Raw genomic sequence first — 16,535 nt, forward strand, 5'->3', positions numbered from 1 at the left:
AGGTTAGAGTAACGTGTGAGGTTATTTTACAGTTAATACTCTGGTTCTGGGTCATGATTGGACTAAGGGTAAATTTTTATATTATTAGAAAGCAAATGACACAATTCTAGTTGCATCATACACAGACAGATGTTGTAAAGTTTAACTTTATTTGTTAATACAGCCCTTCATCACAATAAAGGCTCAAAGGAGTTTACAGATCTGAGGACCCCGATCTAGCAACATGCTGTCTGCACCATAACTGATCATAAATGGCCACCTAGCTGCACTTGGTGCCTAGTTGCTAGGTTTGAACAGCACTCCCATTTTAGTGACATTCCTGACACAATTTGGACACAACACAGGTATGAGAAGGTGTGTATTTGTGCATACTTCTACAGGTATGTGTCTGTGCTTTGTTAATAAGGCACAAGCCTGTTTTTGTATGTGTATGTGCTAGTTGGCTCTGCTTTTCATGCCGAGCAACGGTCCAGTAACTGTAGTTGACAGACTTGGCATATCTCAACCTGCCTCCAAACAATTTACAACCGCCGATATGGTAAATGTTCAAAAAAGACCAAAGTGGATGCCTTCAAAGGTAGAAATAGCTTTACATTTTCACATTTTGAATAATGTTCAGTTCTACAGAAACGTATAAACCTGATGTGAGGGGACACTAATGACACTAGGGAAGCATAATTAGCCACACTACTTTATTTTTACATAAGTTGTGCATAAAAAAACAAAACAAGAACAAGAAGGCTTAAGCTAAGAACAACTTCTAAAAAAACCTATGCAGAGAAAATCAGTTGTCAGCATATGCATAGTATAGTATAGGCAACTCCTGCACACTGTCTTACTTTCAAAAGAAATACATTTATTGTGATGTCTTGTTCACGAGACCGTCATCAGTCAATTAATTTTTTTTATTTTTTTGTGCAAAATAGTGTATGGGAGTTTGTTAGCAAACTGTGCTCTACTCATCCCTCCCCAATGCACCTGTTTCGAAAGAAATGTGCCAATTATTTTTTTGTTTTAAGTATCAGACTAAAATACTCAATATATTATGACCAACCAAATTGTAGCCAGAAACATCTTTTAAAAAATGAGAATATGACGGTACATCGTTAAAAATAAACAAAAAATGGCGTAGGTCTACAAAGTGAATTGAGAACCAAGATATCATCAAAATAAAACAAAGAAAAATTTTGGTCTTCAAACAAAGTCCTTCAGTGATGAATAAATGGTAATAACTGTAAGGAAAGGAATGCAATTTTTGGCTGTTGAACTCAGTAAAAGCAGTATTTAAATTGACTGAATTCTGCTCCAGGTATGCACTCGAATGCCATACTAACAGTGGAGGACTGCTTTGACATGGGAAAGACGGCTTACAACGATGCAGACTATTACCATGCTGTGCTGTGGCTGCAGCAGTCCTTGAAGCAGCTGGATGGCGGCGAGGAAACTGAGGTTTCTAAGGCGGACATTTTGGACTACCTCAGCTACTCTGTTTACCAAATGGGGGACCTACCTCGAGCCATTGAGCTGACACGCCGGCTGGTGGCCATCGGTAAGATGCAACACATTGTGTCAAATGATTAAGCACAGAAACACACATTACACAAACTGTCATTCATTTATGTCAGCTGCTCAGTCAGTCTTTCTTACAGCTATAAACGAGGGGTGAATGGGTTCATGGTCTCAATTTTTAGAGCTCTAAAATAGCACTCGTATTTAAGGAGCACGGTTGAATTTTTCAGTAGCCTCCCATAACACATACAGACACCAGTTAGCAGACCAATGCAGCCGCAGTCCTCTGCTGCGGGGTAATTGATGGGTAGTCTTCTTGCTGTTTCACCTATCACTACAGTGCTCACTCACTCTCACTGCAGTGGTGCTGTGTGCTTGCCAGAGCAGCAGGGTGTTGTCCACGCAAAGTAAGAGCCTGTGGTTTGTAACTGTTATTTTAGTCTCTGCATCAAGGGCCTCGATGACAGCTGCAGGCCATCTTTTAAGATGTTTGGTATGCTTGTTTAGATGTCAAGTGAAATGGATTGAGATAGAGCAGATGTAGGAGGCTTAGACACACTTAATGCCATCAAGTGCTACAAAAGTAACAATGAACAATTAAAATGCACATGTAACAACTCATACACACGTTTTGAAGAAAACTGAAGCATTAAAGGATATAGAAAGGAATGTGTAGTCCAGAATAAGCAAACATCTAAAATTAGGAAAAGAAAGAGCAGAGAGCTAAGCAAGTGATCACTTTAATTCTGTTTTCACGGGGATATGATATACAGTATATTGCATTTGTTTAAAATAGCTACAAAAATAACAATCCAAAAAATAGAAACCAAAAATATACAAAGTCAGAACAAACACATTAATGTAACAGTGTGTTACATAGCAAGTAAGATCATTTATGAATGCAAGAAAAAAATAAGAAAAGGAAGAAAACAAGATATTGCTGCTATCTCATCACCCACATGAATATTGTTCCATCAAGTACCAGTTAAATCTTTCAATCAAAGTTCTCAATTGTTTTCTCCAGCAGGTGGACTTTAGTAGGGACGTTTTTACACCGGCTGTCTGACAGGACTGCATTAAATTCAGTGCACTGCAGCATGCATACTCCTTGATGCTGTTTATTGAATCCTAGTCTGAACAGTCGGACTCCCTGTTTAAGTTTGAACTGCCTCCAGCAAACTAATTCTCTTGCATGAAGGAAAAACTTCAGTCAATACTAAGAGTACCAGTTGTTTACTTGTCTGTAATTTTGGTGATTGGTTGCTAATTTTAATTCATCTGCTCAGTAAGTGTTCAATGTTTTACCTTTAAAAATTCACAAGAGGGCGTGCTCCGTCTGCTATCTCTCGCTTCAGTATTTCAAACTCTTACCAAAGGACAAGAGAGACACTTGAAGTAGAGAATAACCCCAAGTAAAAGTACTAAAGTACAAGCAACAAAATGTACTTAAAATAAGCCATTCTGTGTAATGAGTACTTTTACTGTTGATATATTTTAACTGCTTCATATACTGTTGGTTAAATCTATATCAATATGTCATGTAACTAGTAACTATAGCCGCTGAATTAATGTTATGGAGTTTAAGCTTCAATATATCCCTCTGGGTCGTAGTTAAGTAGAAGTATTAAGCAGCTTAAAATGGAAATAGTCATGTCCAGGTTTTTCAAAATTGTGCTTATAGTGCATTTCTCAAGTAAATTTATATAGTTACTTTTCACAACCTTGGAGTTTGCTGAAGATTTGTTTTGTCTTGAATTAAACCATACAGTACTCCGTTAAAGTAAATAAATATTCAAAGCTTTTCAAAACTGAAGCTTGAGAGGTACAAGACATCAAGAATCACTGCAAATTTTATTTATTTATTTATTTTCTTAAATTATGCTGAATGGGCTTGTTATTTGCACAGGTGATGTCATCAGCCATTAAAAAGGACAACACTTCTCAAAATGTCAAAGTTTGCTGAACATTTAATGCAGTTTCTCCTTCGTTCTACAGGTTATTAAACTTGTCAGTTGATACTTGATCCATAAACAAACCAATGCTTCTTGTACCGACAGACCCCAGTCACCAGAGGGCAGGAGGAAACCTGCGCTATTTTGAGCGGTTACTGTTCAAGCAGCTCAATGAACTGAAGCAGGAGTATGAGCCTGCCTCTGAGGAGCCCATCCAGCTGGGAACCTACGATAGACCCAAAGACCATCTCCCAGAGAGGGATGTCTATGAGGCTCTCTGCAGAGGAGAGGGGGTCAAAATGGTGAGACATGAGGAGAAAAATAAAGGCATTAAGAAGGCAGTCCTGTCACATAGAGGCAGCCAGAATATTCTTTCTTTGCATACATATCTGAAGTGTTAAGTTTTATTCAGATTAATTTGTTTATTACCTTATAGTCTGATTTTTGCTGTAAATGTCTGTTTACTTAAATATTAAAACACTTTTTGCCTAAATCCATTAAAATTGGGCAGAAAGATCATTTTGAAAATAGATTAGAGACTCAACAGTTAATACAGACGTGTATTTAATACTGATGCCAACACAAAAAATTGCAAGCTTGCAATAACTACAGCCCCGCGACCCTTACGAGGACAAACGGTTACGGAAAATGAATGAATGAATGAATAACTACAGCCATAAAACACACTTTTATAAAACTGGAATTGTTTTACTTTGGTAAAAGAATAGTCTTACAAACATATATTTACAGCTATCCTGTATTTTTCTTGTCTATTAAAGCTCTGCAGATCAACTGAGGCGGATTTTTTTTCAGTTATCCCAGCTGATTAGAGCTGTGTTTAGTTTAAAGTCAGAGTTATTTAGGGGAGTTATGCGAGGTTACCCAACTGTATTTAGAAACTTCATAGGTTCAAACTGTCTTAACAGGTACTAGAAAACTATAAAGGACGGATAAATGTCTATACATGCTACTTGATGTAACAACCTGCTTGGGTGCACCATTAGTTTGAAAAAGTTTCCATAGCAACACATCATCTTGTAAAAATAGATAGTAGCAGTGGGGAGCAGTTGAAGCGCTTTATATTCCAGTCCCTCTAATTCAAGACCCTCCAAATATGACATTAATATCTTGAGATTATCCTGTTTGTTTTATCAGAACGAGGCAAGGCGTAGCCGTTTGTTCTGTCGCTACCAGGACGGTGAGAAGAACCCTCGTCTCCTGCTGAAGCCTATGAAAGAGGAGGATGAGTGGGACAGCCCCCACATCGTACGCTATCTGAACGTCCTGTCAGACATGGAGATAGAGAAGATTAAGGAGCTGGCGAAACCCAGGGTGAGACAAGATGCAATAAGTGAATGATACGATTCTGCTCTTAACACAAGAGAAAGGGACATTTTTTCTAGAAAGAGCCAGTCAATACTGACATACTTTCCCTTCGGTAGGCATTGTCTTTAATCTGTGGTACTGCAACACAGATAGCCTACATACAATAAGTTAAAGTAGTACTTTCTTCTTCCCTTTTCACTGTAAATTGTATTACTGTATTAATTGTATTACTATACTTTTGTATTACTGAGAGATGCATTCTCATCTTGTATATAGGCCAGAAAATTTTAATTTCATTTTGAACCAGGCATGTTTGAACAAATACACGACAGTCCATCATACATAAAACTCTGCCAGCTCTACTGTAGTATTAAGCTGGGCTTTATCATTCCAAACAGTGCTCTAAATATTGAATTTGTCAGTAGATGTACTTGTATCTATGTAAATGTATCTTTTGTAGTTCATTCTCTGAAAAAAGTGTTACTAAAACTTGAAAATATCTACTGGGATTAACACTCAGATTTGCAGCATTGTGCCTGATAATAACCTTATCAAGGGCTGACAGTAAACACACCATAACTCTTTAAAAGACAAAATATTTGTTTTTTCAGTGCCTAAATTAGACCTATACCGAGAAGATTGTTCTCGGTAGCAGTGCTATCTATGAACTTATCATGCCAGGCAGTGGTACAGATAAAGTGCTTCTTTTTTATTATAGACACATTCAAATTTAGTTGTACAGAACAGTAATTCTTACACTCTTACATACTGACTGTTTAAAAGTTGTTCTCTTAGAGAAAAGCCTCTCAATCTGCAAATAAATGATAAAAAGATATTCAGTATGTACATTTCTAGTAAAAGTTCCCTCGGTGTGAGTAATCAAAAATACCTTTTTGGCTCAGTATAGATATGTCTACATATTTGAAGACTGGAAAAAGTGGAAAAACTCAGATGTATATTGTTTATGATGAAAAACACTTATTTCTTTGGGGTTCTTTTGTTTTGGCTTTCTTTTAGCTTGCCAGAGCTACTGTCCGTGACCCCAAAACAGGAGTCCTGACCACAGCCAACTACAGAGTATCAAAAAGGTAACTTGTGCAGAAAAAAGATCTTTGGGTGCCTTCACTTGGATTTCAATCATTAATACATGGTTAAAGCTAATTATTTTCAGGTTTGATTATTATTGATTATTGTCACCATTTGTAGTGTAAACCAAGGCGCTCCAATCACTACTGTATTGCTGTTTTAGATCTTTTCAGTTCTCATTTGGTCCACCTCCACATGTGTCTCCTTGTCCTTGGTATCATCTGCTGATGAATTCACTGGCTTTCACTGCACATCAACTTATGAATTAAACCGTAAATGCTGACATCAGTGGCTTCGATCCTTACTTCCCTGTGACAGTGTGCTGTGTGTGACATCTTTGTATTGTCCCTTAATACATGCAGTTCACGACAGTGACCAGCTCAGCAGCAGAATTTGATACTGGCCACATTTTAAAGAGTAAGCAAGTGAGCAATAAATCAGAATTGAGCACAAAGGCTTGCAGTGTGGACGTAGCCTAAAGTCAAGCAATATAAACAATCTGGCACAAACTTAGCACATAGTCGTTATAACTAGGACTGATTACTGATGAGAAACAGGGGAAGAATGACAGAAACTAAAACATTTAATCCCCAGTGAGCACTTTCAGACTTCAATTAACATAACTTATCCATCCTGTGTTTGCGTCTGCATGCATGTTAGCATTGTACTATGTGTGTATACTGTCATGTGTACACATTTTCTTTATTTTTCAGTGCATGGTTGGAGGGAGAGGATGACCCTGTCATTGCCGGAGTCAATCAGAGAATAGAAGACATCACAGGCCTTACAGTAGACACTGCAGAGTTACTACAGGTAATCTACTGTAGTACATACAACTAAATTACACATATTAATATTTATGGTCATTATAATGACAGTTAGATATACGGCATGTATCTAAAACAATCTGTGTCAAAAACAGTAGTACAGAATAATTAAAAAGAGACAAATACAAATGACAGTGGACAAAACACCACAAACATCTCAGAATAAGAAAAAGGTTTACGTAGTCTCTTGTAAAGCCTTTTAAAGGCTAAAAATGCTTTAGAGAACTACACTCAGTCACGCTCACTCAGGTTGATGGTTTTTTTTGTGTTAAGACCTTCTAGTGGGATCTTCGGTGAGAACATGAGAAAAAACATAAACATATTTTCTCAATCTGCCCCTTAGATTTCACCCCTAAACCAACATAGTGGAGGTTAACCGATTTTTGTGCAATTCATTAGATTTGAAAACTCGCTAGTGTGAAGTATATCATATTTTACAAACCTCACTGGAACTACTTTCTACCAGTGTATTCCCTATTTGAGTCCATATCTGATGCCTATTAAAAACACACTGTAAATTACAGGTTAGATTACAATATATAAATTAACTAATGTGGAGATAACAGCATTTACAGTATCAAAGATGCCATACATGTACATGCATTCTAGTTTGCTGATGAATTTTTGAATTTAATTTCTTTTTAGAAAAAAAAAGAAATCATCTTTCTTATTTTCTGACCAGGTTGCTAACTATGGAGTTGGAGGACAGTATGAGCCACATTATGACTTCTCAAGGGTGAGTTTGTATTGCATGAAAGTGAGCGTGTGTGTGTGGAAATTTATGTGACATGACTTGACATGCTTCAACTGCCTGAAAGACTGAAAATGTTTTGAGAAGTTTATTGTTAAATATGTGGGCCAAACATTGCTGGGAACCTGAATTACGTAAAGGTTTCTACTTTTTTTTCTTAATATCTAATGCCTTTCTTAATTTGATAGGGACAACTGGGTGAAAATAAAGTTAACATAATGATTTGTTTTCAAATGTCCTGTACACATTTTGCACATGTTTGTGCTCTTTGGGCTGTTGCAGCTGTAAAAAACATAAGAAATATAGACAGCTGTGCTGCAGCAATGCTGTCTGCGTGGCCACCACACCCGTGCAACCAGCAGCAGCAGTACACTGAGGTAGCTGTCCTGCACAGTGTAGCCCGAGCATGAGAGACTGAGGATAATGTTGAAGAGGACCCTGATTTTGAGGCATCCTCCTTTAAAAAGAAAGACACCCCTGAGGGTTGACCCTCTTGTTGTGTCACCACAGGCATGTTACCTCCCAAAAATGCAATGCTATTGTGGTCCCTTTCGCGACTTGTACAACGGAGTAAACTTAGTGCTGCTTATGTGATTAAAACGGTTCCAGGTTCCACTGGATACACTGTCTGCCATGTCCAAGACATTTAAACAACATTTGAGCACCTTACATCACCATCATTTGAAAGGGATATATTTAAGATAACAAAATGGAAAGTGGAGTTGTGTGTTGCGGACTTAGGCATGGATGTGGCAAAGTCTGTTCCTCTAGCTTCATATCTTTGTTAATGAGTCATGTTTAAACTTTCTAAAGTTCTTGTCAGCAAAAGTCACACCTTTCTGTGTTGTGTTTTCCTATTTTAAGTTTAATCCTGTATGACCAAATCCTAACATTAATATTACTGCCACCTCTCTCCTGCTGCCTCTCACTCTTTGCTGCTTATATTCTGTGCTTGATTATATTCCTCATTTTTGTGTTACTGTTACAAAAGAGTGGTTCTTTTTTATTGTGGCTTCTTTTGCAAGTGTATCTTCTCATGTGTTTCCTTTGATTTCAGTATGTGCTGGTATCCATAGAAATGGCACAATTTGTTCCATTATTTAATCTAAATATCTGTTTTACTTGTCGAGCAGCTGTTTTCTCTTGCTTGCATTTCTCCTCTGTAAACTGAAAAATGCCATCCATCCCTGATGTTTACACTTCAGAGGTCTGAGCTGTGTTATTTCTGTGTTTATCTGGCAGCCAAGTATGAATTTTATATGATCTATAGCTGTGTGTACTAAGTGCAGCTGGCTTAAGTTTTGCCATAAAATAAAACATCTTTTCTGACTGCATAACTGACCCGAGGTTAAGAATGTACAAAATGTACACATTATGTAAGTTTATTAATGGTCATTGTGTTCTGTTTATGCTTAAGGAAATAATTGGCTTGATGATTAATATATGCAGGGATTAAGTTCTCTTTGTTATTTCTATATTCTTATGTACATTATCTTATTTTAAGAATATAATTTAAAGCTGTTGAACTCAGGTGAAAAATGTAATTCAGTTGTAAATCAATGTTTCTGACAGATAATGAGGTTTATTTTATTTGATGTGAAGTGTACTTATTTGCTTTAGTGGCGGGTTCATACTGGGAGTGTTTTTGGTGAAGAGTTAAATGTTCTAACCATCTGTTGCAGCGTCCTTTTGACAGCAACTTCAAGGGCAACGGAAATAGACTTGCTACCTTCCTAAACTACGTAAGTACACGTGCGTGAGAGCGAGCAGTGTTTTCATTGATTTCACTCTTGAATTTTATCTTTGTAGAAAGATGAACCTGATGCTTTCAAAAGATTAGGCACTGGAAATCGTGTGGCAACTTTTTTGAACTACGTAAGTACGTGCATCATGTCGCCGTTGATTGAAGGCAGTCCCTGAAATCTACACGCCGTTCTTATGTTTTAGCTTCATGAGCATATGCATAAGCTCTGGTTCAATCTTGGACTTGGATTGATTGACTTTTTCATTTGGGCTGTAGTGTGTCGTACGGTCATACCAGTTAAAAATTTAGAGTTAATTGATCTAATTAGGCAAGAGGCTGTAATATTTCTACAGATTTGGGGGGATATAATACTTGGTGCTGGATAAATGTCTCATCACCTGGATGACTGAAACTTTTATAAGCAAATATCCTAAATATAATTTTTATGTCAATCAGTTCCAGTACATATTGTGGAGAGTTTTGTTGGCCATCCCCCATTAACATGCTGATGTAGCAGCCACTCTTTTTTTTACCCTTGCTAACACGGGGCAGTACAGAATGCAGTTATTCTTTAAGGGAGATAAAAATATGTCTTTGAATGATGAATGCACTTGAATTGCTTTTTTTTATATCCAGGGATTGATTTAAGTTGAGTGTTTGAGTGACTTGGTTGATGTTGAAGTGCTTTAGTACATTATTGCTCTACTGTAAATGAAACTTCTCTTAATAAACAAATTAATCATAAGATGTGGACAAGATAAGACAGTATAGCAGGACCTTTCTGCAGGGTAATTATATCCAGGTACTGTAGCAAATACTACAGAAATAAAAATAAATTGGCTCAAGGTGCTGCACATAACTCTGAAGAGATAGCTAGTCAATTGTTGGGTCTCATTCTCTGGTCATCAAATACCAATGCTTTTGGTCCGACTACAAACCCAAAGCGATTTTGAAATTTGATGAACTAGGAATAAGACGCAACAATCAGCTACGTCTCCCCAGAGTTACATAAAGCACCTTTAAATTCTTGTATCAAAACATTGCAAAAAGAATTAGAAACCAGTTTGATTGTAATAACTGTCCAAGAATGATCCCAAGAATATTTTGCATGACACTGAAACGTGTGTATTTATTTTTTATTTAAACAAGGCAGCCATTGAGAGCAAGCTCTCTTTTACAAGGTGGCCCTGATTACATTACACATAAAAACAACAGACACACAACGCGGTATAAACTGACGAAACATGAGGAATATAGCTGATACCAAAGTGCACATCAAAAGCAAAAACACACTGCATACATCAACAAATAGCCCCCAAAACATCAACTCATGGGACAACATCACTTAAAGAAAACACATGCATTCACTGTGCACTACGTTAGTCAAGAAATATTTCAATAGATATAGTAAACTGGGAAAAAACCTCAAAAAAGCACATATTTTAGATAACACACCGTCAAGATCAACAAATATGTTTGACTTGTGGAAAAATATATGTATTATGGAAAACTGCTGATAATCACAGTTATGCAACATGATTTGGAATTTCTTATCAAACAATGTGATAAATTGTGTGTGGAATTTATCACAGTTTGCGTGTGTCAGTTTAAAAGAAGATGGTATCCCCTTTCCCTTTGCTCTGAAAGAAGTATTTCTGTAGTCTTCCTAGTTTTCCCTCACTGTAGTGCACAACTTTCTCATATCTCACTGCTGTGTAACTATTACTTGTCATTTTGTGCACTTTATTTCTTGCAGCTCCCTTACAGGACCTTGTTTTTTTTTTAATTATATACTACTCATTGGGCAATCATTTTTAAATATTTCTTTCTAATGAAATTACATATTAACTTTTAATTTGTAAGTTAATCAGCATCCACTTGTATTTCTGGATGTATAAACAGATGCTTTAAGGCTAATATCTGCATTAATAAAACATTTGTGTTACTTTGAAGCAAAATATATATTTTCTAGCAACAGTTTATGTTGACATGTTATATGTTGTTTTGAAAAGTAAAACAAATGTATGCAAGATTTTGCAATGCCATAAACGCAGATGTGTTTTTCAAAAAAAAAAAACATCCTTTGAGGATTGTTGAATAGCAGAGTGTGTTTTTTTTTTTTAAGTGATTGTTTGAGTCCGTAGTCCGTGTATTACCTTCAGTAGGTGGCAGTTGATGCACCCCAGCTTGGAGAAGCAGACAGGAGAACAGACGGAGAAGCTAAGTAATGTACAGCTGTGGATGGAGGCAGAAGCAAAACATATTTTAGTGCCACCTAAAAGAAATAAACATCTGTGTAAGTGTACACTTTATTAAGAATATTTTTACCACTTCATGTTGCTGTCAGACCGCGACGTTTGATGGTAAACTGAAGCTGTTATATTGTTCTCATCAAAGCCAGACTCCATTGAGAAAAATAGTAATTTAACATTGCTGAATGCAGGAGCTGCTGGACTTTGTTGCCCTGATCATTTAGTTTGTGTTAATGTGTGACTTTGGCATTTAAAAGGGTTAGCTTGAATTCACCAAAAGCAAACGACAACAAAAGCAAACTAACTGATTGAGACAGCGGTAGACCAGCAGCTCCCATGCTCAGAGGGCTAAAAATATTGTTTATCTCAGTGGATTCTGGTGGTTTTGATGAGAGCATAGATGGGGAACTGGAGCTGAGAATGGCTTGCCCGTCAAAAAGGGCTTTCTGTGGCAAGGTAAAGCGGTGAAAATATTCTGAATATTGCTTACTTTTAAACAGATGTTGACTCTTTTAGATGGACATTTTTTAGGTGGCAAAATACATTTTACTGCTGCCCTCATCCACTGTAGTGCATTGCTACATTGGTACTCCTATCTACTGCTCCAAACTGGAACTGTGCCCACCGTCTTCTACTGTAATTTATACACCAGTTATGGATAAGACCGTCATACAGCCCCACTTCCAAAGATCCGATCCTTCCCTTCAAGGAAAATAGAGACTATTGCCAACAAGTTTGTTGTCTTTTCTCAGATGAGTGACGTGGAGGCAGGAGGTGCCACCGTCTTCCCTGACTTTGGAGCAGCAATCTGGCCTAGAAAGGTGATGACAAAAGAATGTGTTTTTCTGTGTGCACTTGTGTATGAAGAAATACTAAGATGGGTGCCAGCTGATGCTGTGTCGAGTGTGTTCACTCTGCTAATTTAGGCAGTGGGAAACAAATCTAATGTCTAATGTTTGATAATTGATGTGGCAAGAGTTGCTACTTTTGTATTATTGTAAATCCTGTAAGTATGAATTTCATGGGAATTTGGCAAAGACATTATTTGTACATGAAAACTGATAATGGTATGTCATCAATTATCTAGACATTTCACCTGTCTATGAATTGTCTGCTATATCAGAAGTTTTTTCCCCAGGTATATATTACTGATTTTATTTTCATTGGTCAATTAACAAAGCTTTGGCAATATAGGCAAGCAATAGCTTACTGTAAACAGTTGTGTTTTAGTGTCTCTTTAATGCGGTGCCTATATATATCTAATATTGTTTTTTATAGTTATATTTTTCAGTCAGTTAAGTGTACACTTTAAACACACAACAAGATAATACATATTCTGTAATCGAAAAGGAAGAGGTCTCCTTATAATAATAATAACAATAATAATAATAATAATAATAACTTTATTAATATAGCACATTTAAACACGGTTGTTTACAAAGTGCCTTGACAGACAAAGCAAAGTCAGGAACTCAGCGAACAATAAAGTAAACATCAACAAGTATGCCAGACAGAGGAAGTGCTCAAACAGTCAAACTAAGAGGCAAGAACAAAATGTGTATTCAAGAGGTCAACAAGATTACAGAACTAAAAGGAACAGAAGTTACAGGGCCGGCAGATCTCGAATGGCAGTTTAAGAACTGAATTAATCCATTTAAGAAAATCAAAGAATAAAAGCAATAGAAGACAATAAAAAAATTATAAGTAGTGTAGGAAGACGACATCACATTGGAGTGGTTAAAACAAAGATAAGATGTTAAAAACTGATAAATAAATAATTATGGTCTGCCAATGCTTTGTTAACCTGAACAACATTAAGCTTTTTTGCTCCCTCATCTTTCCTTCACTGGACATTGAACTCCATCCATCTTCAGCGGCTTGTGTTCGTCAAACATATTAATATTCCCATCCCTCCCAAATATGTCAAGAAGATGTGTCTTTATTTCCTTGTACCTGCATATTCCTTGAACACTTGGGTCATGAAATCTCAAATAAGTCCTTCAGCCATTCACCTCAATGTCTTTCACTATGAAGGTGGTGTGAAGCACTCTTTGTTTTGTGTATCTTTGAAAAAAAAAAAACTATAATTGGCCTTGGATGTTGGTTTTGTCCCACCTCCAGCCCAAACGCGCCAGCTCAGCGTTAATTTCACTGCTTATTTTCAATGAAGAGTCTCTCCATAAATTTAATTATATTATTTTCTGTGCAGTTTTAAGGCACAGAGTATATCCCCAGATATCTTCCTACGGACTTTCAGTATCTTCAAATTTTACTTCGAATTTACTCTGCTGTTTTGCTGCAACACTATCTCCTTGCTTTGCCACAATGACAGTCAATAGCATACTTTTTCAACAAATTAAAGTCTGATGGAGAGCATTTGGGTCTGCGTTGCTCAGCATGTCCCAGGTCTTTTCTTTAACGCAGCATCTGTGTTTCCATGTTCTTTCCCTCTTGAATGTAACCAAAAATCTTTGTTCCATTTCTCCACAGGGGACGGCAGTTTTCTGGTACAATCTGTTCAAGAGCGGGGAGGGAGACTATAGGACCAGGCACGCAGCCTGTCCTGTCTTAGTAGGAAGTAAATGGGGTGAGTCAAAGTTGAGATCAACCCAATCAAGTATTGATAAATTGAATGGGATTATCCATTAGACAAGACAACATCCTCAGTAACAAATGTTGTTGTGACAATTTTCTTTGAACCATTCATGTAAAATACGTTTTATAAATCATATGGTGATATCATCACCATATGATTCATATAAAGTCAATATTATGTAATGTTGAATTATTGTACAGCCCCACCACAGACTGATATTTACTCATGTGCTCGTCAGTATATGAATAATTTATTATATTTAAAATATTATTCTGTATATGGCGGGCAGCATGGTGACTTCAAGTGTTGTGCAATAGTGTTGCACTTTGCAGCTTGCCCCTTGCCTTCATGTCAATTTCCAAGGTTGAATTCTGCTGTTTTTCCAAAATAAATCTCATTTTACTGCTGGCTCATGACACCCAACTTAATCTCTCTTTAAACACCTTATGACCGTAGTGGATTAGCAGATCCTACAAACTGCCTCAAGCAGAGTAAAATGTTGAAATGGTTGAATTCAGTACCAAATGTATATATACATATATTTATTATTATTATTATTATTATTATTCATTGGTTTAAATGCACAATTGATGGAACCAACAAATTACATGTAACTGAAATTGTATTTTTATGATTTCATGTGACAAGTAAATTGATTTATTGATTGACTAATAACGAAAGCAATTGTAGAGCTTTATTCTTGTCAAGTAACAACGAAATCTGCCAAAAACTGCAGCTTAATCATGAGAACAGTGTTAATATATATACATATACAGTATATTAAATGCATATACCATTTCCTAGCATGGAAAATTGTAGTAGTGAAGACTTAAAGTGTCTTTCTTTCTACACAGGTTTATTAACTTGCTTTGTTATTTTTTTGTCCTCACATTTTGTTTTTTCTGTTTTGTTTGGTCAGTGTCAAACAAGTGGATTCACGAGCGAGGACAGGAGTTCAGGAGACCCTGTGGCATGACGGAAGTAGACTGAAGTTTGACCCAAACCTAAGGAACGTGCAAAAACACTCCTGCATAAACACACACACACATGCACACACGCGCGCACACACACACAGACACACACACTCTCAGCAGTGCCTAAATTATGGCAATGACGCAACTCAGAGACATGTTATTCAGCACCTCTCTCCTTTAATTTTTTTACACGATAAGGAATGTTTTATGAGGAAATTATGACACTGTTGGATAATATAACTTTTATTTTACCAGAAGAAACAGAACTCAGTTCTCCCCTCATGCAATTAAATATATGGTTTAAGATTTAAAAATAATAGTAATAAAAATGTGTACTGAAAATAGAATTTACCATCCATTTTATCAATGAAGTCGAAGGCAGAATTGAACTACTGGTTTATCCAAATACATGAGTCCTTTGCCAAAACTTTTTTTTTCCCCCACTGATACCAAAAACTAATGTGTGTGACTAAACCTGTGTGTTTTTTCACTCAGCGACTGTTACGCTAAGCTTTTTCTTTGCACAATTAACTTTTCGACTTAACTTGTCAAAGTAAAAGCTTTAGTGGTGATATGGAGAATCCCTTATTTTTTAGCAAGTATCTTAGCTGTAACACAGGTGATTTCACAAAACTCTGACCAAATTATGTTCACAAGGAACTATTTCTGATTTGTTTTTAAGGTTAAGTGACTAAGACAGACTATACACATTTAACATATGTCTAAATAAAAGGCAGCAACTAGGTAAAGAAAAACTCATTTTAGCTTTTGATAAATAATGAAAAAAGTAGTGCTTTTGGTGATGGACTTTGAACCACACTCTGATAATAAAAAAGCTGACAATTACCTAATGCTACTATGTGAGCACATTTTCAGGTTGTTTGCCAAGGTTTTTGAAAGCAATGAACAAAATGTTACTATTTTAAAAAATTCAGTTTACAAAACCACCTTTGATGCAAAGTAAAGCCATGAGCTGGTACTGTCCATGTGCTGTCGTTTATCGTCTTTTGGACACAAATTGGCTTGACTCTATTGCCATTGCTAAAAGATTTACTTTGTGGTTCAACTATAAATATATCTTGTGTCTCCATTCTTCATCATTTGCACCCAAAGTGTTTTATTTTCCTTCAAACACAACAGAGAAATGTATTTCTTCCAAATTATGTCCATAATGGTTTTATTTATATAGTGTTTAAATTATTACACTGTTACATTTTGTGCTTTCTCTACAAGATGGCAAACCAACACGTCAATAAACAGTGTCTTTTATTCAAATGTTTCGTGTGTTCATTCACTACTTGCAATGGTTTCTCACCGTATGGCAGGGGCATTTCATGAAGCATGGATATAGAAACTCCAGTGTTATTTTCTGGAAGCCATTGCACTGTAATTATGAGCCAGCTGGGGAGCTCACCGGGGACTGACCGTCCCGATCTGTTATTTTAAACTTTGTCTGACAAAACTAACTGCACAGGAGCTGTACAAACTGCCTGACTGTACAACTGAGTTCAAGCAGCC

The 16,535-nt window shown here is 36.6% G+C and overlaps 1 protein-coding gene across 7 annotated transcripts in view; it reads left to right on the forward strand.

The window, feature by feature from the left end:
* Positions 1-16,292, forward strand: part of LOC121952448 (prolyl 4-hydroxylase subunit alpha-2) — a 33,536-nt gene extending 17,244 nt beyond the window's left edge. For 3 of the 7 annotated variants that reach the window (XM_088088436.1, XM_042499139.2, XM_042499140.2), the window contains exons 6-15: positions 1,310-1,549; positions 3,567-3,763; positions 4,617-4,793; positions 5,805-5,875; positions 6,587-6,686; positions 7,383-7,436; positions 9,261-9,326; positions 12,200-12,268; positions 13,938-14,034; positions 14,963-16,292. In XM_088088436.1, the coding sequence (XP_087944562.1) occupies positions 1,310-1,549; positions 3,567-3,763; positions 4,617-4,793; positions 5,805-5,875; positions 6,587-6,686; positions 7,383-7,436; positions 9,261-9,326; positions 12,200-12,268; positions 13,938-14,034; positions 14,963-15,033 (1,142 nt within the window). In that variant the 3' untranslated portion in view covers positions 15,034-16,292. Of the gene's footprint in view, positions 1-1,309; positions 1,550-3,566; positions 3,764-4,616; positions 4,794-5,804; positions 5,876-6,586; positions 6,687-7,382; positions 7,437-9,133; positions 9,327-12,199; positions 12,269-13,937; positions 14,035-14,962 lie in introns of those variants that run through there. The other 4 variants (XM_042499141.2, XM_088088437.1, XM_088088438.1 and 1 more) reach the window with 3 other exon arrangements.
* Positions 16,293-16,535: the final 243 nt, after the last annotated feature.

Source organism: Plectropomus leopardus, chromosome 15 (assembly GCF_026936395.1).
Source record: "Plectropomus leopardus strain MGB_pleo_1.0 chromosome 15, ASM2693639v1, whole genome shotgun sequence".
Taxonomy (NCBI): Eukaryota; Metazoa; Chordata; class Actinopteri; order Perciformes; family Serranidae; genus Plectropomus; species Plectropomus leopardus.